Raw genomic sequence first — 19,556 nt, forward strand, 5'->3', positions numbered from 1 at the left:
CAAATTCCTTGAGCTATTTTAACTGAAACATCAAAATTAGATTTCAGTTTGGTTGTGGCAGCATCAGGTGGGCCAGATTGAATTACCCAGCAGGCCGGATTTGGCCCGCGGGCCGTACTTTGCTCATGTCTGTTCTATAAGGTAGTGGCATTTGAAATTTATTCCCTCGATAGCCTTTCAATTATAACATATGGAGGGGTGAATGTTGCGGTTATCGCAGTCTCGTAAATCTCCGGAAATACTTTTCACGACGGCAACAAGAAACAATAAGTGGAACGCATAACAAAGACGCGTATGTAAATTTAATCGGATGTAAGTGGCGGAAATAACTAAATTATTTAGCGACTCGAAATGAAATTTTTGCAACCTACATACAATTGGACCACGACCTATAACCTCTTGACAATAAATGAATTACCACTCTCTCTGGTCACTTAAAATCTTATGACATATATACTTACGAAAAGTTGATTAGATTTGATACTACAATGTCCTTTTTGGATTAAGATCCCCAGTTTCAATAGGAGTTTGATCAAATACAATAGATCAATTGTTCAACTCCAATAACAAAGCTAATCGTTTTTTCTTTCAATTATTATGCCGACATAAATATTTTATTAAACGTTGGGAAATTGATTTGAAATCATGTATGTTTTGTCGTTGACTATCGAAAATCGCGACCCTCAAGTACTATTTCCATTTTCGCACAGGTGTAACGGACAGCGGGAAGATGATCTATGATCCTTTTTATTTGCGATTTCAATTCCATTTGTTGCAATTGATTTTAAATTCAATTAAATTTGCGGTCACTGCACGCCTCGACCGCCGTACTCATAAAGATTAATTTTGTGTAAATAGCGCGTCAATGACAGCGCAATCGTTCGCGGGTTCAATGGTTTAAACCCTTAAATTGAAACTAGGTTCGTTCTTCCAAGATTGACTGGTATATAAAGAATAGATAAAAGTCGAAATTTTCTATTCTATTTGGACTATTATCTAAACTACAAAACTGAACCGAGAAGCTGTGTTAGCACGTCGGGGAAGATGCAATTTGATGCCTCCATAAAAATGCAAAGCCCAATAGATGATTTTCTAATTTACCTGAGTTGTATGTTGTCAAAATTTTTTTATTTCGCAATACAATTATTGCCGGCTGAATAAATAAAACGGTAAAATTTGCTTATAAACAACAGATCCCTTCTTTTCGATTACCTACTGTTTGCATTTTATTATTAAAAGCAAACACGCCTTTGGAAATTGAAAAGAAATCCTATTGTTGAATTGGCTTTGTTTTAATATATAGCGAGCTATGTATAGATTTAATTGGTTGTTTGCTGTTATTCGAAGCACATAGGCATTTACATAATATAATAGGCAATCTATATATAGAAGTGCTCGATCTTACTTTGCAAAAAGGTCTGTCTGCAGGAGATGATCAATTGTACGGCGTCATCCACGTTCGGATAATCTCAGCTAGGCAAAAATTCAGTTATCATAGAGACCAATAGAATGCATTTGAAAAGAGAAGCATTCAGAGGTCGCATACTACATAAAATTAGCTATGGTGTTACGAACATTTTTTCTCAGATAAACAAAAATAGAGGTATGCGTGCCACAAAAAGCCCGAATGTTGTGAATTTGGCGAAAATTAAGCATGGATGATATACTAGAGAGCAAACCAGTGGATCAGTTGGCTTGGCATGAACTAAAACTTTAGATTAGTATCGACCATTTGTTTTTGTTGAAGTGAGTTATGCACGCTCGACTGTTTTCAAAATGTTGTCAGGCCAAAGCGGCTCACTGTTTTGTGTTAGACCATTCGAGAACTAGTTTATAAAGAAAATCTATGCTAAATATACTTGGATTTGAAAAAGATACCAGTAACTTATTCCAGTCGTTATATATATGATCAACAGCTCCAGTAATGTATCATGAATTATTATACAATACTATTATTTTTGAACAAAAGTAATCATGAAACCGTTCATAATCTGTGACTTCATACAGCACTTTTATCGAACTGGGTAGAAAATTAGCAAAGGTTAAATCATGGTATGTTTCATTGACGAAATCTGGCTACCCAAAAAGTTATTCAGAAATAAAGTTTGGAAAATTCGATAAATATACGACATCGCTAACCTAACATTTTGGCCTTGGAAATAGTTGTTTTGACTACGTACGTCCTAATATAGAACACATGTATGGGTAACACATCAACAACGATTAATGAAAAATTCACCTACATAAATCAACGTATATTTTTGAGTCAAGATTTTTTTCGATATGTTACTACTGCGCATCTCATGGGAGATCGATATTCATCGTGATAGATATACACAACACAGCAAACTAAAATTGAATTATACTTGTTACAAAAGATTACAACAGAAACCGTTGTGCATCTGCAGTTCGATAATGGTGTGATATATTTACAGGAATTACAGATTTTATTTATTACACCTGTTGCAAATAAATGTAATTGTGGACTAGCACCAAAGATCTATTGCACGATGTTGTGTCGAAATGGCAGAAAACAACTTCTGCGCCAAAGCACTTGTCCGGCTGTGATAACAGGGTGAGTTGTTTAAATTGACTGACTGTTGGAATTTTTGACGATTTATTTCCAAAAAATGCCGGTAATAAAAAAAAGGGGTAATTTCTGATTGGATTCCCATTCGATAAAATATTCGAGCAAAACGCAGCATTTATAATACATCACATACGCATGACGAATGATACATACAAATAATATTGTGCTACAGGTATATTTTAATTTTTCCATTTGCTTGCTTTGCGGATATTTCAGCTATTTCTATGTTTGATTTGTTCTTAAAATAATGTATTAATGGCAACGCTTGTGGTTTGTCATACCTAGGACGAGTTTATTTAAATTCAAATTTCTGAGATTTCTTTCTGTGCAATAAATACAACTGAATAAATCAAATTAATTTCATATTTTCGATTCAGAAAAGATTCAATTCCGTTTTGCATTCCTTCATACAAAAATTCTATAAGCAGCTTAGAAAATGTTACAGACGAGAATGGACAACGGGGTCGTTTCAGATCAGCTGAAAGTTACGAAAATAAACAAGGTAGAAAAACATACTTATTTTAAAAAAAATTGTATTTAGAATTGGTGATCATAATCAGCCGTACATTATATTGTGGCATTTTGTACTAAGAAGCTTAAGAACGATCAGTTCACATTGCGGAAATTTGAGGTTTCGGTGGGTCGCTGACCATACATAATATAAAATTCAAGAACTAATTATACCTCCAAACGAACAATGATTAATTAGAGTGCCCGGTAAAATTTATTATTGTACATATATCATCCGAATGTAATTATTGTTCAATCAGCATGTTTTGGTGAAACAGCAAAAAAGCAATCTTGTTCTTTTTAATCTTTTTGCAATCTTAATAATGCAATCTTTTTAATTCCTTATATCATAACGGAATCAAATCTGAAATATTTACAGCTTTGTCTCTCGGAGCAATAAATAAAGATTTGTATCTCGTTGACCAATATGAAAATCAAGACAATAACGAAGGCACAGACGGATTCTTTTCGTCGTCGAGTCGAGCAAATTTTCCGCCGGATCATGTCGGAAGAGTATGGTTTGCTTTGACCTACGAAGAGAGCAGTGAGAAATTGGTTTTATCTTTGTTGAAGGTGAGATATACCAAAAACCCCTGGAGTTCAAAGGTCAAATTATGAAAACCCAATTTATCCTTTTTTTTCCATCGTGTATGATTACAATTAATGCTTATCAATTATGCATGCTGATAGGGAATTTATTTGTACATTCGCATGATCACTCACGCTCACGGTAGGCTGATAAAATCGATTCTAATTATAACTGGTGGTTGTACACAGCGTGGTCTCATTTTGAACGTGGCACCGTGACAAAATAAGAACTGTTTGAATCCTGGATGTCATTATAGGGTCACGTTATATGCGCATTGCTCAAAAAAAATAGCACCGACACAATATTTTCTATATATATATTCTACAACTGAATTATGTATGGATTATTTTCTTAGTACGTTTTCAATTGTTGAGAATAACACTATTCATACGACGATCCACCGGCTGCAGTTTGTCTAATAATAGCAGATAGAATAAACAAAGTATATCAAGCCTCATTTTTATTACTTTGCGTCGAGGTACCATAATGTCTCGCAATATCGCACTAAATGCATAATGGAGGTAACCAATGCGGTATCAGATTGCGCCTGTACGAGTGATACTCGCAAAATTGATTGAAACTAATATCCGGACATCTACGCAATGCAATACAGCATGTATGCCAATTTGTCAGGAAATATCAGAGGTATTCATCGTTCCCAGGGAGAGGGTCATAGGGGCAGCTAGTCCCGGCAGCACGTTGTGGGGTTTCCAGACAAATCAGTCTGATCTATTACAATTACAATAAGGAACATCAATACCAAAAACTCTCCCTAGACAGCAGAAAAGTTCGACAAGTCCCTGATAACACGGCATTCACATTTACGTGCCCTGTCTTAGGAATAAGATGTATCAGTTTGATGTTATCTGTTTGCATTTTTAATTCAATGAGTAGCCTATAACGCTATGCAATCATTATTTTAGGCTCGAAATTTAAAAATCTGCCAAGGAAATGAAGGAGCACCAAAAACGGAAAGAAGTAGAAAATCATGTTCCGTTCCATCAACTGTCAGCTACTGCGAAAACGATTCTCATAAACGAAGTCCTTCTGTTCGACTGAAAAGAAAACTATTTGCAATGAGCAGACGTCACACCTCTGCAGGTAGAAAAGAAGGTATCTCACGGTATGGTCAGCTTGACGTTAAACGTCCTGAACCGATAAAATCATCCCCTTCCCCAAGACAAAAATTGAACTCACTCGTAAAAATATATCTTTTGCCCGACGAAAGGATGATGGGACAAGCAAAGTGCAAAAAACAAGACGTCGATCCAGTATTCGTTGACCGATTTGTTTTTCAGGTAAATTAAATCGAGTTTTTAAGTTGTGAGTTGAAGTGATGATTTCCTAAACAAAACAAGCTTGTTGAAATTATTCTCAAAGTTATTTTTGAATGTGTGGGGGTAATAGATTACTGGCAGCAAAAAGTATTCAGAATAAGTATGTCATCTGTATCTAGATATCAAAATCAGATGTAAAATCGAGATCCATACGCCTTGTCTTCGTCGAAGTCGATGACAACATGAAACATCATGTCATCGGTCACATTACTCGACCCCTGTGGAATTTTCGAATGGACGGAAGAATTACTTATGACGATCTAGAACGAGGACATCCACTGGTAGGAATGTATTTATCACAGATTTTCAAATAATTAAACATATTGATTTTACGAGCATTCATGAGGTTTTGTGTTTTAGATAAATGGATTGTTGCAAACACCTTCGAATAAATCTTGTAAGCAATTTTGAAAATTGTGCACAAGCAGAATCTACCTTCAGTGTATAAGATTGAACGGGTCTCACTATCTATCATTTCTATTTCTTTTTGGCCATCGAATTCGTGTGTAAATATCGGCGGTTGAAATTACGATTACTTAGCTATAGTTTGGAGTCATAATATATCATACCCCTGTGGATTTAATAAAATATAAAAGATGTTAGCAGGATACCAGATAGTAGCAAAACTATGTACAATGTTTTGAGTAAACTGGGCAACGATTTTTTGCATCAACCATTCCCAACTAATTACGAAAAAAATTATCGATAACTTTGTACCGATATATAGCAGTGGATCGAAAAAATAAAAAATACTGTGCTTTCGAACTTGAAAAAAAAAACATTTTCAGATTTTTTATTCTCATTTTCTCAACAGAATTGCAAGGATTCAATAGATTGTATCGAGGCAGAAATTCAAGTATCAATGTGTTACGACAGCGCATATTCAAGACTCACAGTCATTTTGCTTAGAATGAAATTGATGATGCCTTCTGAGAGAAATCTTGAAATAGGTTAGTAAAAATGTTACCTACAAATTTCGAAAGAAAATTAAAACATTTTGGTTACACAGGGTGGACGATTTTTAGTACTACATGGGTCATTGGATGTTCTCGGCTGTTGGCGTTAAGCAATAGTAACACGCTTGCCATCGCACCTCTGATTACCCCGCGCATGTTTGTAAATTCGAATCATGTTGAAGATATATAAGTGCGAGAGGATTTCTGTACTTTTTGTGTCGTAGGATGGTTCACGTAACCATTGGTGGGTTACAACTTCCTCTACCAAGAAGTTAATAAGGCTTAAACAAATAAATTGAAATAAATCTGATACAATCAAACTGATTCCCTTACCCGGCATAGACTGGTAACCGGACGAGAGGCCATGGGTCGCCGTCTTATAGGCTTCACTCCCCTCCAGGATAAATATGAAAACCATCTTGAAACATGTACTCGAATACATAAACAAAATAGTTTTTGACGTCTATAATATTTAAAATTTTAATCGATTATATGCATCTCTATTTTATTCGATGACATCAAACAACAATAGCAATCGATATTTCGGCTTATCGATTACGTAAAGAGCTATTTTCTCATGGAAGCTAAATTTAGACATACTTAAAATATTGCGTAACCATATGAGCATTTTATGCATATAAGGCAAACTCAATATGTTTGATACTGCTTCTCGTCGCATATAATTTAATATGTCTCCCGTCCTTAATTTAATATTTCTCTATTACCTTGAGTTATACAGGGCGTAGTCTCTAGGGATTTCAAAGCATGCACATAAATATTTGTATGTAACAGATTTGGTCAGAAGATGACGTATAATTGTAAATCAGTCCGTATGCAAATGTTTGCCTCTGAAAAGTTTTTATCCATAATTATATGTGAAAACTGAGTAGCTGTAATTCTGTCTCTCCAAGTTTTCGAAATTCTAGCAAACAGACAATGCGATAGAAAATAACACCATTTTCTTAGCAAAAAGCCATGTTCGCATTTGACTCCGTGCTAGTAGCCTACATTTGAGATAATTACCACGAAATCCAAAGTTGCGAGATATTTTCTCAACTTTCTTGCAGATCAAGATATCGATTTAAAGTTCAATGTTTGTGGAAAGCCAACAAAAACGAAAAAATGTAAAACAGTGCGAAGGAAAGTTGGTGAGTGAAATAAATATTATATAGGACTTCATCAGAAAATGCAGCCAAATAACACATAACAGTAAATTTTACACAAAATGAAGTTCTATAGGTAAAAAAGTTTCATTTTGGCTTTGATTTTATAACAACCAATTGCATATTCCTCATACTGTATATAATTTACACTAAATCAGCATTTCTACAGTAACCCATTCAATTCATTTATATGCAGGTTTTCAGAATGGAAAGAAGCCGTGCGATCATACCGAGTTCCCGATGAACGAATCTTTTCGATTCGACTTGAATCCAGAAGAATTTGATAAAGCTTGCCTTATTATTAACGTCAAAAGCAAAACGAAGAGAAGTGGTATAGCATAAATTTTGTGCTCTTGTGTCTATACCATATCTACTCATACTCATGTACTTAATTTCCGAATTCGTATTTTTAGCCAATTCAAGCTGTGTGGCCTTGGGCAACTACATGTTCGCAAGAGGTAGTGCGCTTGAGCACTGGACACGAACGACGAATAATCCAGATAAATTTATACAATCATGGCATCATTTAATGACAGCAAACGACGAGACGAATTCGTGATCAAGAATTTTTCGCATCATTCCAGTTACAGACTGCGCTCTTGTAATGTGCTTCACTGGTCCACGATATCGATTTGATCAATTACAAACCAACGAGTTTGGTGACGAAAGACAAGAGCAATAAAAAGAAAAGCTGGTGTCAATAATTTTTTTGTTACTTCACTATATACCTATTTGAATGAACGTTTTATTAAATTTGCTTCTGTGAAGATACGTCCACGAATATCTGACACAATCTAGCATTATAATGTTCTTACCAACTTATATATATAATAGGTATATTTTCAACTCTCTGCCCATAATTCAACATTCTATATATAATTACAAAACATGCGCACGTCATATGCCACATTATTATGGACTTGACGGTCACGAGACGCTTTGAGATCTTTATTTGGAGAATCATTTGGTCGAATTGCATTTATGACTCGAATTCAAATTGAACTCCAGGGCTTCCGGTGAGAGATTATGCGAAAGGCTAATCGATCGAGACATTGTGATGCAAATCGCCTAAACCTTATCCATCCCTGTTCGATAAAATTGAATTTAGAAATATCGTCCATCGGCTATTATGCAAGTCACGCATTTGTTAAAAAGGCAGATTAATTTTTTTCTACAACGGTAGAAAAGGCAAGGCATGATATGGCAAATTTTACCAGTTATCAACGAATCGACAGATTGTTTTCAATGTATCCCGGACCGACGTACGCGAGTACACTTTTTTGTACTAGTTCCTACGAGTTTCTAAATATTTATTCATCTAACCTCGTTAATTTTAATAATCAAATACGTAATTTTTTGAATGAATTTTTGATAGGATTTCAGAAAATTGAAGAGACACCACTCGATTCATACTATCCTAACCCCAATTAGCTTATATATACATCAATCGGTGACCGTACATTTGAACCCATGCGTATATCCACGGGTTCAATCTATATGCGGGTGCTAAAACCCATGGGTTAGGGTTAGTATGGGTTTAACTATCCGAAAAACAAAAAAAATTCCATAGGTGCAATAGCATACAGGTGCAATTGTCATGGGTTCAAATATACGTGGGTTCAAATGTAATGGTATAGCATAAATGGTTGTTAGATGAATGTGATGTTACCGTATATTGCTATTTCGTAGATTGTCTCTGACTTACAAGTCACCCGTTCACCCTTCAGCTTCAACGCCCACGTGAATGAGGAAACTTCAGAAAACTCTGTTTGATTTTATTCTCAGATTTCCACGATACACAGAATATAAATCTTATAACATTCATCCAGACTAGCTTTTTTATTGAAAGATATCGAGTCGTATTTATACGTCGATCATAAATCTAATTAAATGCTGTAAACGTGAGCTCGTGATTCACGTTATAAACAGAAACTCCTATTATCTCAATAAAGGTAATTATGTACATCGTACGGATGGGAACTTAGATATAATTATTTTAATCAGTGCCAAAGGTCTTGAGAATATAAATTTTAATTTGATAATGACTGGATGGAACCTGTTATGTTCTTAAACCTGGTGTAATTTGATTCCTACGAAAGTCTTTGTTTGAATTTTGGGTAAAATTAACTTTGTTTTAATATTTTTAACATGAAATGGGGTACATTTGGGGGTTAGTTGCTATATTATCTCCCCATCTTACTAACTGGAAGTTTAAAGATTTGGCACCTCTAACAAATTGAAAATATATAGAAAAATACAATACACAATGCTAAAATTAATGATATAGGTCAAAAAAATATTTACATGTATATGATCTACAATGAGACACGACATTGACATAAAGAAGAGTTTATAGAAAGAGTAAAGGTTGTAAAGTAGAATTACAGAAGGATGGCGTATTATTATTTGAAAAATTTTGGTTTGGACGGTTAAAACATATTTTCAATTTAATGTATTTCGCTAAGTTAAAATTCTTATACTCGCTTTATCGCATTGTTACGATTTTGAAATGGGGTACATTTGGGGGTTAGTTGCTATAATGGAACCACATCAATCATAATCAGTACACATTCTATACAACCTGCGCAGTACCTTCAAGTACCTTAAAAACGGTGACCGTACATTTGAACCCATGCGTATATCCACGGGTTCAATCTATATGCGTGTGCTAAAACCCATGGGTTAGGGTTAGTATGGGTTTAACTATCCGTGAAACAAAAAAAATTCCATAGGTGCAATAGCATACAGGTGCAATTGTCATGGGTTCAAATGTACGTGGGTTCAAATGTAATGGAACCTTAAAAAACATGTAAACAATATCAAATAAATGACCGGTCCAAAAACAAACCCTAACAATTTCTAAATAGTTTATGCATAAGCTTGTCCTCGGTTCATCATTTCATAAGATTACCTCCATGTAGATTTATCGCATCCCCCAGTTTAGACGGGACAGTCCGGATTTTAGCAAGGTAGACCTAAATTGCCCGCTCATATACAGCATGCCAACAGACATTATTTTATTATTATTCAGAATTAATACAATATATAAACGGAGGGAGCCATTCACCGCCGAGTCGCGACGATCAAATTCAAATGATTTTTGTCTTTGGCAGTCAAGGAAGCGACATTTGCCTATAACACGTTATTTATGGCCAAAACTTTGACTGTGCAGCTAAATTAATGTCAATATTCTGGCGCTCCAGTAGCATGTACACCAAGATGATGGACACATGGACGTAGTATGTGCACCAGGTTGGGGTTAGGCCATAATTTCAGGTACAAATACTACAGGAGCCAGTTGGCTAGTCCCCGGACTCGTAATAGAACTAAAATAAGGAAAATTGGAATAAAATTATGGCCCAACCCTAACCTGGTACACATACTACGTTCCGTGCCCGCCATCCTGATGCACATACTTCTGGAGTACCAATATTTTTAGTCTGAATTTGCATTAGCCAAAACAACATTTGAATCGTTTTTGTTAATCGAATTATTCCGATGTTCTCCTCTCAACTTTATGATTCAATTCAAATTAAATTTATGTCGGTAAACATCGATGCTCCAAATAGAAAAAAATAGAAAGTTTGTTCTAGTTGTGGTTCGCTAATTTTTACATTATGTTGGTGTGAAGATTAGAGTTGTTAGAAATTAAATGTCTACTCTGAAAACCGAAATTTCGACACGATACTTCTCTCCGTTCTCGACCAAAAAGACTTGAAAGGAGAATTTTTTTTTCATTTTGTGCGGACAGCTGCAAATCTAACTTTGGATACACATAAACACGCGGGACAAACAATGTTTTCTTTAAAGTGAAAACCTGAAAAAACGGGTATTTCAGAACAGAAGTGTGTGCACCAAGATGGCGGACACCGGAACGTCGTATATGTACCAGGTTAGGCCATGATTTTAGGTACAAATACTACGGGAGTCACCGAATTTGTAATAGAACTACAATAAAGAAAATTGAAATAAAATTATGGCCCAACCCTAACCTGGTAAACATACGACGTTTCGGTGTCGGAAGGGAGAGGGATGTACTAATCTTACAAAAAAAATGTTTTGACGATCCAACGTACCAATTTTAATTGAAATATTTGTCTTTGGCTAGATAAGCTACTTCAACAAAAGTATTCTGATCATTGAAAAAAATATATTAATGTCGCAGATGTTACAAATATACTGCCAGTGGAGTGGAGCTAAATTTACAAGAAAAAAGAAAGTATATTTATTCCATTGAAATCACTTATATCTCTCAAATGCTTGGAACTCTCTGGCGAAGCCGACGCAACAATATTTGAAATGAGCGTTACTATCATGTGTCACATATTGACGAACCTAACGGGTGGTATAACCTCGACCAAAGAAGTGTTTGGGTTTCCAAAATCGTTCCGGTCTTGACTACCGATACAATTTTCGAAGAGCAAGTGCTGTTATGATAGAAAGGTATAGTTCGAAAGCAGGGGTAGAGAATATAAAAGTACTTCAACTTGCAGAATCCATGACATTTCGAGAAGGGTTCCACCTGAGCGCAAACTAACTAATCCTCGCAACCGAACCAAGGTTCGTCCGATCCGTTCCGTTTTTTTTTGTTTCAGATCTATCTACCTTTATCCAAAATTTCATTTGGTAACCTAGAAATAGTCCCCCACAATAAATCTGAAATATCACCAGTTTCGTATTCCTCTAGTTGTTTAAATAAATAAAACGAATGTAGACACAATAAGGATTTCAACAACATAAAATCAGTAAGATATTGCACTTAATAATGTGGTATTTGAAGTAAAAGCACCATTCACCCTATTTGTTGTCATAACTAAAAAATGCCAAAACATCTTTAACATCAAACTTTTCAAAAACATGTTTATATTAATTATCTGCTTCAATATGGTAGATTTTAAAATATGTTCAATAATCAGGAATGTCTTTACAACAAATTATATTGAAAATTGTTGGATATAAGTTTCGGAAATCCCCAAATCACTATGCCACAATCATGGTAATATTTGTTAACCCTTAAAATGTCAACAAAGATGGTTGACTTCGGGATAATAGTAAACTGAAAATGTATGTATAGTCTGATGAAACATAAATTTATAAGCATTTCAATTAATTTGTGCGAATCAGATAGATAGATAGATAGTTTATTTCGAAAACTCCATAACAAACCTAAATTCAAAATGGAGAATTCTGGAGGACAAGCAAAACCTACAAAAAAGTTTAAAACATGAAGTATCTCATGTGCCTGCCCACCAGCACGCACACAAAAACACAAGCCCAATTAAATGAGGCTTGGGCCAAACTTCGACAAAATACACGATAGTAATAAACTTTCGGGCTGTCGTACTCTCTTTCAACAATTACGTTGATAATGACCAATACCTACACCCTCATGCAAAGATAATGTGGGGAGTGGAATGTAATAAATTTGCGACGATAGTCATACTCATGAAGCCATGAAAGCTTTAAGAAAAACCAAGCCATGAAAAACTACACTGATTGCTAAATTGGGCATTGCGGAAAAGGTGATAAGTGGTTTAATATACAAACAAACGCAAAACCATGGCGGCAAATTCGGTGTGCGGACACTCATAAAAGCAATTATTAGGAAAAACACTAATCACACGTGAGCAGGTCTGTAGCCTAATTGATACATTGACGTGGCCAACATTGTTAAAACAGTACCGGTATACACACAGAGAGAACAAATCAAAAATATGCCACTAAATGAATGTTTAAAAATGTTACACTGTAAGTTACACTGCAAACTATTTACACATATATAGTTGAATACTCAGTATTCAAGCGGAATTTCTAGAAATAGCAGTATATCATACTCTTTGTCCCAAAATAAAATATCTGAATCAATCCCTGTTGTATTCATCTTTCGATTCTGTTATGATGTCCGTATGTTGCCTTTATGCTGCCATGTAATTTCATATTTCGGCCTTTACTTGTTGATATTCCTTAAGTGCTGGTTCATTGTTGTCAATCTAATCTTTCTGCGCCGTTCAAAAATGCGACCGCACCCGACGACTGCCAAACACAATCAGGTATAGATCATTGGTGTATTACTTCACCAAGTAATTATTTATAGGCCATGCTATACCAAAAAATACTTGCACCCAGTTAATTGTAATCTTTGATAATTCAAGCCCAGCTTTTGATGAATGTATATAATGGCCTGACAGAAGCATAATTTGAGTATAATTTTGTTAATCAGTCTGTGAATATACTCAGTCATAATGTTTTGAAATGTTGATACTAGACTAGTGTCTCATCTTTTTTCCAGCTTCCGAAATCGTTCCTCTGTGAAAAACATCAGTCAGGGCAAGTTTTAAATAAGATCATACATATTACAATAGAATATTCATAAAACCCATATTTATATGCCGAATTTGGCTAGATGGTTGTATTGTGTGCTAAATACGCTTGCCATTGCTTACGCCCGCCATGAGTTCAGGCTTGAATCCCACGAAAGATGAATATGTGCAAGATGAACATATGGGAGGAATTTTCATATTTATCTTGAGGGATAGCAAAGTCGATAAGATGTCTCAATCATATGGCGAATCACAGCTTCCCAGACACCAATACCCAGCCTTGGCCTAAAATCAATTCAAGCCCATGGTTCACCACATGATTAACATTTCTAAGTGGCTTCCTCCCCATTACACTGCCAATGAGGTGAGCAATAAAGTAATGATCTCAATCACTTGAGCCCAATTTGATCACCTACAAGTGTTAGTTAGTAGTTTAAAAACATGGGCAATCTAAAATAAAATGAAACACCGGCTTGGAATATAAACTTGCTGAAGATATGACAGTGTCAGTCAGTTAATGAAATTTGACTTAGAGTCAAAAACAATTTGTTGAGTGAGAATTCAAAATCTCTTTTCAGACAAATTCATTTGTTATCTCTTATGTAGGTTTAACAATGGCAAGTGTTCTTCAAAGCTGGTATATTTTAATATTATCATACTATTTTGGTATGAAGAACTGATGATGATGGACTCACAAAGCTGTCTCTGTGAATCCCAAAATAATAGTTTAAACATAAGCTGAAGTACTGCATGTTGCATTCTAATAAATGAAAATTTTTATCTTCCGAGATGTATGAGAGTATGTTCCTAATCCTAACAGTCATTTGATGATAATCAGGAAGAAGATGCTTTTTATAAGAAAAAAAGTATCAAAAATGTAATACCTAGTCTTTTAGCATATCCATCCAGTTTATAAGCTGCTTGTTCCAATACCAGTACGCTTTGCTCAATCTGTTCAATTTGTTCCAAATACGGTCGCAAATCGGAAACTAAAATGTTTTTAAAGAATTTAATATGGCATTTTGCAGAAACAAATTTGTAGGGAACTCGTGCTACAGGGTACAAATGGAATGATAATGAATGTTTAGATTTAAAATCATCGAAACACCATGTCATGCTGATTTATAAAAAAAAAACTGGGTTAACTGAACTGTTTTTTTTGATTGAAATCTTACACCAACAAGACTTGCATATTAAAACTTACCAATATCTATATATCATTACTAATTCTGATTTAGTATACTTTAGGTAAATTCAAACTTACATTTAAGGTTGATTTCGTGCATAGATTGGCTGACAGAAGTAGCAACTTTCATCATTTCTTGATATTTAAAACATGTAGATCTATTCATTCTTTCCAACAATGCATAATCTTCAACTGAATTTGCCACTTCCCCCTAAATTAGTTCCAATGGCTAGCTTTTCAATATCACACTACTATTTACAGAATATATACCAAAGTCTCGCCTATGTTTTAAAAGCAGATACATTTACAACAAACTCGAATATCTCGGATTCAACAAAAATCATATTTAGAAAAAAGTTATACCTTCAAATAGTTTTCCAATTTTGCAAACATGTTGTTGCATAAATCACCCAATTCTTTTTCAGACTTCGTCATTTTTTCTATTTTTCTCGGATGAACTTTTTTCAACTCACCCACAGTACTCGAAGCTTGTCCACTCTGAAAAATCAATTGTTAAAACAGATACAACTTATAAAATAACAAATTATATTGAAATCGCCTATTGAATAGCTACGATTCAAAGTTCCACAATTACCAAAGTAAAAATGGCTCTTCTTTTATGTTCATAATAGCCCTTAAATTTCAGCTAACCTGTGAGATCGCAATAGACGATGGATTTTCAATGGTAAGCGCAGGAATTTCATCTTTTCCGAGCGGCACAACACCAATATCTTCAATTTCTTTATCATCTTCTAATTTTGACTTTTCATTTTCCTCAAAAGATATATTGCTATAATCAGAACTGGTATTCAAATCTTTGGGATCAATGTCCAAATTTTTAACAGTTTTTTCATTATCAACAAAGTCTTCTGGTTGTTGAATATCATCTTGTTTTGGTTGCTGATCTGTGTCCATTTCATTCGTTGCCTCGGCTGAGTCTTCTGACATTTTTTCAACTATTTTATCACAACATGAATAACAATCTGCATTGGCTATGTAGTGAAATAGTTAATTAGATGCATAGCATGATAATAATTGAAAACCTTATAGAGGCATGCATAATCAGATAATACTTATAAAAAGCAAATACAGAAAAAGGATTTAGAAAAATCAAGAAACAAGCAAAATTTTAGAAGTAAATTTGACAAAATTACCTTTTATTGCACATACAATCAATTTTATTTATGATTGAATACAAATTTCAAGAATGAAGTATATCTTGATTTACAATTTTGTTTGATCTAATAATATATTAAATACATTCTTTTTGAATAAATTGCAAAATTATAAACTATCAAACAAGAAACAGCCAATGAATCGAGCATATATACATGCTATAAAATTTGACCAAATATTTCAAAAGTAAGGATCATTTAAATTTATTCCCGGACTGATATTAGCACACTGGCACACAAGGCAACACTGTGAAGTGGGATACAACTTATTGTTTACATATTTTTTTTATTAAGTTTTATTTAGAAGGTTGAATTTCTGATAAATCCACAAATTCATGTTAACATATTATTGCACCGATACTATGTATCAACTAAATTGCATAGCAAACATAATATGAACAGAACATGAAACAGATTGTACAAATGTCATTAGCAACTTTTTTACAATGAATAACATCACAAAGCAGAAGAAACATGAACAAACAAAAATAAAACTAAACAGAAAACGTTTGAAGTCCAGAAGGTTGAAACTTTTTAAAAATGACCTAATTACAGACAGAGACATAATGTAGCATTCTTCCATTGCTGTATTGGTAATAAACATTATTCATACCATATAAATTCTCTATCCACACTATTAAAGAAAGAAAAATACAGAACCTAGACTATATCAGAAACAGTAGACTATCCCCTCAAAACAAATATAACAGCTCAGTCAACTGTATGACTATTTAATTCCTCTCTCATGTCGTCATACATTTGTTTTAAGTCTTCGATCTCCGTTTTGAACGATTCTTCAATTTCAATCTTCTGTTGATCCAATGCGCCGTGAAATCCCACATGATTTGCTGTATTTAGAGTATCATTTTCAAAATTGTTTAAAATTTTTTCCTCCTCCATAAAAATTTTATTGCATGCCTTATTACAAGCTAAAATCTTTTCTTGAACTTGTGATAAGCCCACTGAAGAAATGCTTATAGATGATGGAATGGAACTGTTTTTAACATTATTTGCACACTTCCATATTTGTCCCAGTTGTATCTCTCCAATTTCCAGGGGCCTATCATATTTACGAACAAAGATCTTGCATTCCTTCTCCACCGCAGCATGGTGATTGAATAGACTTTTCACAGCTTCCATACAAATTCGTTAATACAGTAATACTAATCTCTGGCTGCATGAAAAAAGTAAATGAACACTGAAACAGAAGCATAACTACATAAGTCAGTCAGTTAGTATATCACAAATCTGCAAATTGCAACCTGACCGATTCATAGAGCTCTGGAATTAGAACAGAAATTTTTGCTAACCTGCAAACGTCTGCAGTCTGTAATCTGTATGCACAACAAGTTGATTTTTGGAGAATGTGTGTGTCTGTGTGATGAGAGTCGTATGGTGCGTACTAGAGACGTACCGATGTATCGGTATCGGCTAAATGTAAACCGATATTTTTCGCTTCTTAATCCGATGCAGAATGTTTCAAATAAGAGTTAGAATACGACTGTTAAAATTATCTTTTGCATGAAGAGATCATATTCGGGGTATTTGCTTCATCAACTCTGAGCCACGCTCGTCCCCACCACTGCGAGTACTAGCTCAACTAATTTGGCTATTTTTCCTGCCAAATTTTTACATTGACATTTTTATTATGATATGGTAATTATGTAGAATTATATCGATCGAATATTATTGATTTCACAATGTGCAAAATACGACGTTCTATTGGCACAAAATCCCGCACACGCAGCTCAATATATCAATTTGATAGGATAAGAAAACATTTATTTATTTTACCATTCATAGTAACCAAACCCTAGAGGTTTTCTAATTAAACACCAAGTTTCCGAGCGCGGTGCACAACGCATCTGGATAAATTAATGCATCTGAATCACAAACAGCAATCTCTTATGCTCTGGAATATCTCTTTTCAAGCTGAAATAATGTGCACTATGAATAATGTTCACAGACTATTGTTTTAACCCGCCTGCCCTGCACATTTAAGGTAATATTTACATAGTATCGGTATCGATATTTTTTTCGATGGTATCGGATCGAATCGGACAAAATTAATATTGTGATAGGCTATTTCCCATCTACAACATCTAGGGTAGGGTTGCCACTTGCCATACGTCAGATTTTCCCCTGACATGCCCGGGATTTTAGTGGGCATATAGGATATTGGGTAATTTTGCTGCTTTTGGTTAAGTTACGTGTTTAGACTTAAAGTCATACTAATCTTAAAATTAGAAGCAATCTCTCAGTCATAAAATACGTAACAATTAGACGTCCTGTAAGGTACGTGGACGATAACGCGTCATGCCCTAAGGATACCAAAACCAGCATAAAAGCGACCATTCGTTGGGAGAGAAAAAAAAGGATAACGATGGACAAGTAATTAACGAACTCGGGCTTGCAGTGAAACTTTGATTTTATGTGACTTATCAGTCATGACTTGGAACTGTTCTTTGTATTTGTAAATATACAATTGCAATATATGTATTCGGAACCAGGAGTATGTCTTCTTCATAAGATCAGATCAGAAACAACAGCAATACAGAAATTGTAGCAAAAATACAAATGTTCCCTAAAAATGGTGACCCGACAGACGAACCAGCGCCTTTCTGAGATGGAGTCTGAAAAGAAACCGTTAGAACTAAAGGTGACCCCCAGAAGACATCAACTCCACAAGCAAGCCGAGGATAAAAAGATCAAGGAAAATGAAAAACAACAACCAAACCAAGATTCAGACAGTATGAAAAATCAAGGAATTACAAGCGAAATACCAAAGACTCTGACAAAAAGAAAAAGACTGTTAGATTTAAAAGGTGTATGAGATTCACATTATATGGACTGTTATAAAAATATGTGTGTAAAACATTCACACTATATGAACTGTTTTACACCAGAAAAAAAACGTAAAATCAAAAACTAGTCAGAACTCTTGACTACAAAAACAAATGAGAAAGATATGAAACGAAAGAACTTCAGAAAGAAACGCCCGCGAACCAACTTCAAGAAACCGCGCGATTGTAGCATTTTATATTGTACTATAAATATTTCAATTTCGTTTACAAAATGGACAGACATTCTTCTTCTTCACAGGTATTTCACGTTTCCTTCTTTCTAATCTTTAAGGCGTTCTATATTTGGTATTAAACCCAACGAGGTTTACTCAAAAATATTTAATTTATTCGATTTTGGCAGATATTAGCATTCGTTTTCTTTAAATATACTTTACGTTGACTTTAACATTTTTTTCCAAAATATGATTACAAATACGATCGTATTTCGAATCAGCGCTTCGGGATGCATTTGCATAAACGCAAGTGAAATTCTCATTGTTTTTTATTTTTAAACGCCCAAAGAGGCTCATCACAATTATAGCCGGAAAGGCTCATAAACGCAACACGCGTATTTTTTTATTTTTTTCAGCGCTTCAAAATTTATTAATGTGAAACGAAGTGTATTAAAGCTAAGCATTGGTAGTAATCTGTCACCTAAATTATAAAATAAACCAACGCCAAATCTTTTTCTTTCCATACACTGTATAACACACACACATTCTGTCTCATAATCATAATTTCAACTTTCTTATGTTTTTATGAATTTTGTTGCATTTTGTGTATTGTTTTTCACTGCACGCCCAAGCTTGGCCACTGCTCCGCAGCTAAAGTAGGTGCATAGTATAGGATATTGGGTAATTTTGCTGCTTTTGGTTAAGTTACGTGTT

At 34.5% G+C, this 19,556-nt stretch overlaps 2 protein-coding genes across 3 annotated transcripts; one reads left to right on the forward strand and one right to left on the reverse strand.

The window, feature by feature from the left end:
• Positions 1–2,445: 2,445 nt before the first annotated feature.
• LOC120347593 (synaptotagmin-15-like) lies at positions 2,446–8,966 on the forward strand. Of its 2 annotated transcripts, XM_039417633.2 has the most exons (9): positions 2,446–2,575; positions 2,968–3,092; positions 3,480–3,673; positions 4,613–4,987; positions 5,146–5,307; positions 5,841–5,976; positions 7,050–7,130; positions 7,342–7,476; positions 7,559–8,965. In XM_039417633.2, exons 1-9 carry the CDS (start codon positions 2,511–2,513, stop codon positions 7,702–7,704), a joined length of 1,419 nt encoding a protein of 472 aa, XP_039273567.2. In that variant the 5' UTR covers positions 2,446–2,510; the 3' UTR covers positions 7,705–8,965. The 2 variants fall into 2 exon arrangements, with proteins under 2 accessions (XP_039273567.2, XP_039273568.2); XM_039417634.2 differs by lacking the exon at positions 7,050–7,130 and having other exon boundaries at positions 7,559–8,966.
• A 2,850-nt stretch (positions 8,967–11,816) lies between these two features.
• On the reverse strand, positions 11,817–16,537 carry LOC120347454 (uncharacterized). The gene is made up of 5 exons (XM_039417447.2): positions 15,303–16,537; positions 15,015–15,149; positions 14,730–14,862; positions 14,350–14,454; positions 11,817–13,451 (listed from the first exon to the last, which is right to left on the reverse strand). The coding sequence occupies exons 1-5, from the start codon at positions 15,597–15,599 to the stop codon at positions 13,420–13,422; spliced, it is 702 nt and encodes a 233-aa protein (XP_039273381.2). The 5' UTR covers positions 15,600–16,537; the 3' UTR covers positions 11,817–13,419.
• Positions 16,538–19,556: the final 3,019 nt, after the last annotated feature.

This window comes from Styela clava, chromosome 11 (assembly GCF_964204865.1).
Source record: "Styela clava chromosome 11, kaStyClav1.hap1.2, whole genome shotgun sequence".
Taxonomy (NCBI): domain Eukaryota; kingdom Metazoa; phylum Chordata; class Ascidiacea; order Stolidobranchia; family Styelidae; genus Styela; species Styela clava.